General features: G+C 40.0%; 2 protein-coding genes and 1 pseudogene across 2 annotated transcripts in view; all 3 read right to left on the bottom strand.

Moving 5' to 3' along the window:
• LOC119312849 overlaps positions 1-1859 on the bottom strand; it is a 6280-nt gene extending 4421 nt beyond the window's left edge. Inside the window, exons 1-4 of the mRNA XM_037588622.1 lie at positions 1695-1859; positions 1324-1579; positions 932-1154; positions 717-840 (exon numbers count right to left, since the gene is read on the bottom strand). Of these exons, the coding sequence (XP_037444519.1) occupies positions 717-840; positions 932-1154; positions 1324-1579; positions 1695-1859 (768 nt within the window). The remainder of the gene's footprint in view (positions 1-716; positions 841-931; positions 1155-1323; positions 1580-1694) is intronic.
• Positions 1860-4764: 2905 nt separating this feature from the next.
• Positions 4765-6103, bottom strand: LOC119310660 (annotated as a pseudogene).
• A 602-nt stretch (positions 6104-6705) lies between these two features.
• Positions 6706-7811, bottom strand: LOC119310659 (cysteine-rich receptor-like protein kinase 26). The gene is made up of 4 exons (XM_037586328.1): positions 7647-7811; positions 7322-7539; positions 6925-6978; positions 6706-6844 (listed from the first exon to the last, which is right to left on the bottom strand). The coding sequence occupies exons 1-4, from the start codon at positions 7809-7811 to the stop codon at positions 6706-6708; spliced, it is 576 nt and encodes a 191-aa protein (XP_037442225.1).
• Positions 7812-8313: the final 502 nt, after the last annotated feature.

The raw sequence follows: 8313 nt of genomic DNA, 5'->3' as shown, positions 1-8313 counted from the left end.
GAAAGATTGAGTTTTGGTGTCAAATGTTTCCTTTTTTACGAGAAGCTTTTTTTGATCCAGCACGTAAAAGCTTTTTGTTTTGTGCAACAACAAAAAACCCAGCCAGTGACAAGAGCAACGACAATTACATACATATTTTTGAAAAACAACCTATCTGGTTGAGTCGTGGGGCATGGCTATACCCACAAGAATCCAAATCATGTTGCTCAGAATTACATATCCGTGTGTGCTCTTCACTACGAAAAACAAAGCATATTTATATAGTAGGTCTGTCTAAGGCTTATCTTGATGTGAGATAGTTATGTCACGTCTAAATAACATAATAGGCAAAATCTTTGCTCCCCTTATTTCGTTCTAAAACAAAGAGACACATTGTTTTAGAACGAAACAAGGGGGGCAAAAATTTTGCCTATTATGTATGTTACTTAGACGTGACATAACTATCTCATATCAAGATGAGCCTTAGACAGACCTATATAAATATGCTTTGTTTTTCGTAGTGAAGAGCACACACGGGTATGTAATTCTGAGCAACATGATTTGGATTCTTGTGGGTATAGCCATGCCCCACGACTCAACCAGATAGGTTGTTTTTAAAATATATGTATATAAGCAATCTCAGAAAAAATAAGGAATGATAGTTTGCTAATTTAAAGCATACCCAATTATTTAAAATCTACAACTCAACTTCCAGCAGATGTCTAAATTATTCTTACATGCTCATCTTCAAAATACTGCCTCGCTCCTGTCATTATCTCAATTATTATAACGCCAAGACTATATATGTCTGATGCAAATGTGATTTGTCCTGATGTGATATATTCTGGACCCATGTATCCCCTATGAGAAGATTTATAAAGTCGGTCAAGTAATGTGTAGATAAACATAAAGTTTGCCTAACAAAACGAAGAGCTTTCAAGATACTGCTTACGGTGTTCCGCATATATTTTGAGTAATAGCACGGGTTTGCACTTGACCGAGGCATCTTGATAGACCAAAATCAGCAATTTTGGGTACCATATGACCATCTAGCAATATATTAGCGGGCTTGAGGTCTAAGTGAATAATTCGCTTCTCATGGAGGAAAAGTAAACCCTCACATATCCCCCTAATTATTTGATACCGCTGCCTCCAGTTAAGTCCATTAGACACACCTGCACACAAGGAGCAGCCATGTTTTTTTTATTTTCTTACTTAATTTAGGCAAATGGCTATAATGTCACATAAACCTATGAATGTTGAGTAAAATAAGTATACAACATGTCTGCATTTAAATAACCCTTAACAGAGTAAATAAAAATGGGAACAGAGATGTCATCCTACCAGTAATGTGCTTATCGAGACTCCCGTTGCATACATACTCAAAACAGAGCAACATATTCCGTTCATCAGCCATGACAAGACTACCATCATACTCTTCCATTTTACCTTGCATGTCAACGCAATACCCCAGAAACTGTACAATATTCTTGTGCTTGGCCTTTATCAGGCATTTAACCTCTTCCTGGAATTTATTCTCATGAATACCAAACGTGTTTGATAGTTTCTTCACAGCCACCATGCCTTTCCCGACAAATCCCTGTGGTGACAAAATACATTGTTAAAAAGAACTTATCTGCGTGCGGTGGTGTGAATATCTGATATGCTTGCTTAGGATTGGAGAAACTAGCTGATGGGATCCACTTGTGTGGTACCTTATAAACCACCGCAAACCCGCCGCTGCCAATTTCGTGATCAGCAGAGAAACAATTTGTGATGTCTTTTAGAAGCGATAAAGGCAGGTTAGTCGGCTCGGCGCTTTCATCAAGCAGGATCCTCTCCAGGACGTCAACGTGGTTTGTACTGGCTTCACTAGCCATTTGCAATCACTGCAAATGAAATGAAATGAACACCTTTAAAGCAAGTGCAATGTATTTATTTTATAGTGAGGCTATCCCCTATACACATAATGGCACACTTAATTAATCGTGAAAGGAACGGTTAGAGAATGAAGATCTGGTGCATCAGGCACAGCTGTAGAATTTACCCAACTGCATGTTTGTCTAGATTTATTTCAGTATACCCAACTGCAAGGGACAACTCTGGTTTACTGTACCCAGCACTACACGTCTACACCTAACATGATTTCCTTCTGGTTCTGGGCATCAGTTCAGATCCAGCTTCTCCACCACTTGTCGACATAATACTGGGTGGAAACATATTTTTGACATGTGTGGTGAAAATTAAAGGGTAATTCAGGTGTGTAAAGAGTTGAAGATGTGATCACGAGAATTAATCACCACAGCTTGGTGCCAATTACTTTGAGCATTCGGTGTTTACCAGACATGAAGAGGCTTGAAGATATAAGCTTATCCAACAGGTGTTGAAATATATTGCCCGCCTCCCTCGATCAGTTCGGACTTTTGGATGAGTTGGCTGGATCATGAATTAAATAACAGGTGCTTTTACCAAGATGCATGATTGACATGACAAGGAAATTAACTGCTATCTAGCAAGAAGACTTCGAGGGAAATTAAGATGGAATCGAAACATGGGAGAATGATAATGCAAAACCTGGGTGCCTTCCATCCGAAGAAAATCAGATCTAGTAAAAACAGATTAATTAACCTACAAATTAACACACAAATACCTTGGCTACGTACGGCGATCGGTCGATGCTCCGCAAACCCCTGTTTACGAGTTATGAAATCGATCTTGCTCGCAGCGGCAAGGTCGATGGATGGAAGTCAATGCGAGGAGGAGCGAGCTAGCCTCCTGCCTACCTTGCTTTTGATTCTTGCCGTCACGTGGATTTTTAGAACAGCTGCACCCCGGCCCTTGTATCCTGGTTGTCCAATATTGCTTTAAGATCTGTGCAACACAACTAACTTTTCGTATGAAAATTTCTCTTTTTTGTTTCTCTCACATAAAAGATGTCTTGAAGTTCAAACCTTTGCAGCGTGGCAAAGCTTTCCATCTAGAATCTAGGATAAATCTTTCAGAATTTTTTGTCAAACATAAATATACAAAAAATGATTTTTTACATTAAAAAAATCGTTTTTGTATATTTATATTTGACAAAAAAATCTATAAGATTTATCCTAGATTCTAGATAGAAAACTTTGCTACGCTGCAAAGGTTTGAACTTCAAAATATGTTTTATGTGAGAGAAACAAAAAAGAAAAATGTGTTCGCACGAATCGCGATGCGTAGAATGGATGGCTAGATAGAGAGGGCCCCGGTGCAGCTGTGCTATTTTATATTTTCGCTTGCCGTCAAGGCCTAGCTAATTACATGTATTTCTATGTGGAATGGTCCTAGTATTATAATGTGCAATTTGTCACTTGCGGTGTCAGCTATCAGAACCATAATGAAATGACTATAGCCATGGTAGACTAACAACGGTAGGTGGAACACCCACCCCTACCAGGGAGGATTAGCTAGCGCCAATTGATTAACAATTGGCACTCACTAATCAATCGAGCTTAATTAACTCACCCCTCAGTAATGTGGCTATCAAGACTCCTGGTGCATACATACTCAAAACAGAACCGCCAGTTACCGATTATATTAACCGGATGTTCTCCTTCGATTCAGCCCGGTAATTTTCCATTTTACTCCAACATCTTGATTCTTGAAGAGAACTTACATGTTTCAGATGTTTCCTATGTTGTATTAAAGCAGCTTTCGGTGTAAATTCATTTGAGATTCGCTTCTATATGGATTCAAGGCTACAAGTTAGTAATTTTTACATCATTTCTTTTCAGTTTTACGGACTATTTAATTTCAAGGATTTTAAGAACATTCAAGGCTAGAAGTTCGTAATTTTGCATCATTTTTTCACTTTCAGGGACAGTTTATTTCAACAATTTCAAAACAAAGGGATATTTCCGGTATGATGAGTCAATGAGAAAAAATTCTATACCGCACATCCATAGAAATACGCATTGTTCAAGAAATCGGTAACTGGTAGCTGCTCGGCCAGCTTGGGAGTAGTGATTAATCGGTGAATTGGCCTATTAACTGGATTAATCAGTTGACCATTAATCGGTAGATTAAATAAGAATTGCCAACATATATCTAGTTTTTTTATGTATTATACCATACTCTCATGCTCTCAACAAAGGAATATCTCCGGTATGATTGTGTCCGTGAGAAAATTTCTACATAAGCCACATTTATAATCCAACAAGTCAAATAACCCACGTGAAAAAAATCTAAAGTTCTTCAGCCTGTAAAAAAAGGCTTAAAATCGACATGGGAGGGAGCAGCAATACTAATGCTGGTTTTGAAGTCATATTTCCGTGCGCCCCTGTGAGAAAGAAGGAAAAATAATAATAGACCGTGCTTGTAGGGGAATCTGCGACTCCTTTCCCAGAAATTGATCTGTTCATCAGCGCGACTCGGCCTTGACAGAGAAAAGCAAAATAAACTTGGGTAGAGCCAGCTTTCCAGATCCATCCAGAAGGGGGCAGTACCCAACTTGAGAAAACAGAACAGAAGTTCTTCAGGCATGGAGACAAAGCCTGGCCGAGATCGCCGGAGTAGCCCGCGGTGAACATCCTCCATTAAGCTTGGGTCCCCCTTCCTTTGCATCTCGCTCCAGCGCGAAAGAAACAAAGGAATCTTGACGCATTGGTTAGCCCCCGTTACTCGATGCATTTTTTTTCTGAACAGCAAACTTTCTCTGAACAAAGGAAGAAGCAGATTTGCATCATACATCATGTTCTATACAACAGCGAAATAAATCAAGCGCTGATAGTAATAATAGTGGCCTACCTTATTCCAGGGCATGAATATTGTTCGCACCACAATATGCATGCATCAACTTGTATATAGCTAAACAGCTTGCGACCTACGAGATCGGTTCAGCATGAGAAGGCGCTCCGCGACATCTGTCATCGTGGGCCTCTGATCCACATCAAGGGTAAGACATTCCACAGCAATCACTGCAAGACAGTCGAGAATTTCCAAATCTTCTGTTGTTACTGCAATTTCCTTGTCAAACAGCTCGGTTGCTTTCTTCCCTTCTTTGTGAACTTAAAGGAACCTCCTCACTAGTCTGTTATTAACAGAATGAGTCGGCTTGTTCCTGCTAATGAGCTCCAAGATCACAACTCCAAAACTGTAGACATCACTTTTCAAGGTCAGCAGACCTGTTTTCAGGTATACTGGATCCATATAACTCAAGTCACCGATGACATTGCAAGTGTGTTCCTTATCTTCTGTAATCAACCTCGATATCCCAAAGCCTGCGATCTTTGGCATAAAGTTTTGATCCAAGAGTATATTTGCCGGTTTAACACTACCATGCCATATTTTCATATGAGTTTGTGAATGCAGATAAGCTAGACCCTGTGCTGACTCTGCAGCAACAGTTAAACGGAAATCCAACTTTAGGGGAGCCTTGTTGCCGCCGTGAAGGATATCATTCACGGTCCCATTGCAGACGAGCTCGAACACTAGCATGGGTTGATCTACTACTAGGCAACAACCTATGAGTTTAACAATATTCTTGTGTCTGATCTAACGTACGATGGTGAATTCATTCGCAAATCGGGCATTACCTGAACTATTTCGACTAATCAGTACCTTTACCGCAACCAATGCATTGTCAAGAACGCCCTTGTAAACTTCAGCAAAGCCACCTCTTCCAATAAAATTGATACCCCTTATTATTGGCTTGACCTCCTCATTTCTGAACACCTTTACAGTGTGTGATATTTCTAATGGGCGAGGATGGTCCCTGTTTGCTTTTCTGTTGAAGATGTCCAAGTTGTAGAACACATTAGAGATAAGAGTTAGAAATGCCCGTGCCACTACAGTTAACCTTTTGCTTCGTCTCTTGCACTCCACAAAATGGTAATTCGTCTACTTTCCGTTGGCCTTCCTGAAAATGAAGGTCGATACTTTCTATGACATCTTCCAATATTTCAGAGTGTTCCTCCTGGAGGCTCTCGGCTGAGAGTTTTTCAATTTTTTCTCCAGATTGTTCTCTTGGTACATGCAGCTGAAATAATGAACTGCCAATGCTAGTTCCGTCTGAATAGCTAGCATTGGCCGTTTTATCAAGCATATTGACTATATGCTGTGCAGTTGGCCTCTTCTTTGGGTCCAAGTCCATGCACTCTATCGCTATCTTATAGCATACTCTTACTTGTTCCAACTGCATGTCCCCCTCTGATGCCTCCAACCGAATCATCCAATTTTCAACTACCTATAAGGTTGCAGTCACGAGTTAGTATTTATATATATAATTTGATGATATATGTGACTATTACATTACAGTATTTGAGAAAAAATGCTGGAAATCCTGAAAATAAGGACCGTAATGATTTTATTTAATGGGAGCTACTTAATTTCAGTCCACATATTTTTATCTTCATTTGTGTGGTACAGAAAATGGGTACATAGAAAAACTAAGTGCACCTGGCTTTCTGTTCATGCAATTCACATTCTGGTACATATTAAAATTACAACTGATGTATACAAAACATGATAAATGAGTAATGATCAGTTCGTTTGGGTGCTATGTATCAAAATGCAGGACTACATAGTACATACTTCCAGATGTATTATTAGGCTTTGTTTTATGTAGCGAAGAGCACAAGTGGATATAAGAAATAGGTATATAGGAAAGAACTAAAAAAGAAGGAATGATATTGCCAAGTTAAAACGTACAAAAATAAATTAGTTAAAATCTACAATTCAACTTGTAGCAAATGCCTAAATTATTCTTACATATTCATCTTCAAGATACTGCCTCACTCCTTTCAGTATCTCCATTATTATAACACCAAGACTGTATATGTCTGACGAGAATGTGATATGTCTTGATCTGAGGTACTCCGGATCCATGTATCCCCTGTGAAAAGATTTATTGAGCCAATCTATGTAAAGTAATCATACCTAATAAAATAAAAATCTTTCAAGAGGGTAGCTTACAGTGTCCCCTGTAGGTTTTGAGTAATAGAACGGGTTTGATCTTCACCAAGGCATCTTGACAGGCCGAAATCGGCAATTTTGGGTACCATGTAAGCATCTAGTAATATATTAGCAGGCTTCAGGTCCAAGTGAAGAATTCTCTTCTTGTGGAGAAAAAGTAGACCGTCAGATATCCCCCTGATTATTTGATACCGCTCCGTCCAAATAAGTCCACAAGTTGAATCTGCACACAAGGAGCGCCCGAGATACGTAAATCTGTGAATGCTAGGAAAAGTAAGTGCATGACAAACTATGTATTTAAGTAACTATTAACATAGTAAATAAAGATGGGAAATTGGGAATAGACATTGTCATCCTACCAGTAATGTGCTTATTAAGACTCCCATTGCGTACGTACTCAAAATAGAGCAGCCAGTTCCGCTGATCTGCCATGACAAGATTCCCCTCGTACTCTTCCATCTTACCTTTTGTTTCAGAGCAATACCCCAGAAACCGTACAATATTCTTGTGCTTGGCCTTTATCAGGCACTTAACCTCCTCATGGAATTTATTCTCTTGAATAGCAAACGTGTTTGACAGCTTCTTAACAGCGACCATACCTTTCCCGACTACTCCCTACGGTGACAAAATACATTGTTAACAGGAACTCGTGTGTTTAGTGTTATAGATTGACTGTGACTAGGATTGAAGAAACTAGTTGATGGGATCTAGTTGTGTGGTACCTTATAAACCATCGCAAACCCGCCGCTCCCAATTTGGTGATCAAGAGAGAAATGGTTTGTGATGTCTTGTAGGAGGGATAATGGCAGGTTTGTGGGTTCTGCACTTTCATCAAGTAGAAGCCTCTCCAGGACGTCGATGCGACTTGTACAGGATTCACGGTCCATTTACAATCACCCTGAGAATGAACTGGATAGAAGACCCTTAAAACAGAGCAATGTCTGAGGCTAGCTAGTATACGTAATTACGCAATTGATTAATCACGAAAAGAAGCGACAAAATTACCAAGCTTCTCTGCTGATTGTCCACCTAATACTGGTTAGAAACATATTGTTTTCATGCGTGCTCCAATTAAGCAGGTTTGTCGTTGGTTTCTCTGCCTATTCACAAAGTTGAAGATGTGATCAAGATTGTTGAGTATATTATGTACGTGTATATGTGTGTAGGGCCCACCTCCTGTTTCCTTGTATAGTTGAGGTTGTGGCCCACCTCTGTACTTATATATACGTGTCTGGTGCACCGATCAATACATTGAGATTGCACAGCCCATAACTTGTCCTTCTACATGGTATCTATCGCAGCAAGATCCTAACCCTAGCCGCCGCCGCCGCCGCGCCTCCGCGCCGCCACCGCCGCCGCCGCCTCTTCACGCCGCCGTCACCAGCCGCC

The sequence above is a fragment of the Triticum dicoccoides genome, chromosome 5B (genome assembly GCF_002162155.2).
Source record: "Triticum dicoccoides isolate Atlit2015 ecotype Zavitan chromosome 5B, WEW_v2.0, whole genome shotgun sequence".
In the NCBI taxonomy this organism is placed as follows: Eukaryota; Viridiplantae; Streptophyta; class Magnoliopsida; order Poales; family Poaceae; genus Triticum; species Triticum dicoccoides.
The sequence above is the reverse complement of the archived record's forward strand: the minus strand, read 5'-3'. Positions and strand labels throughout refer to the sequence as shown.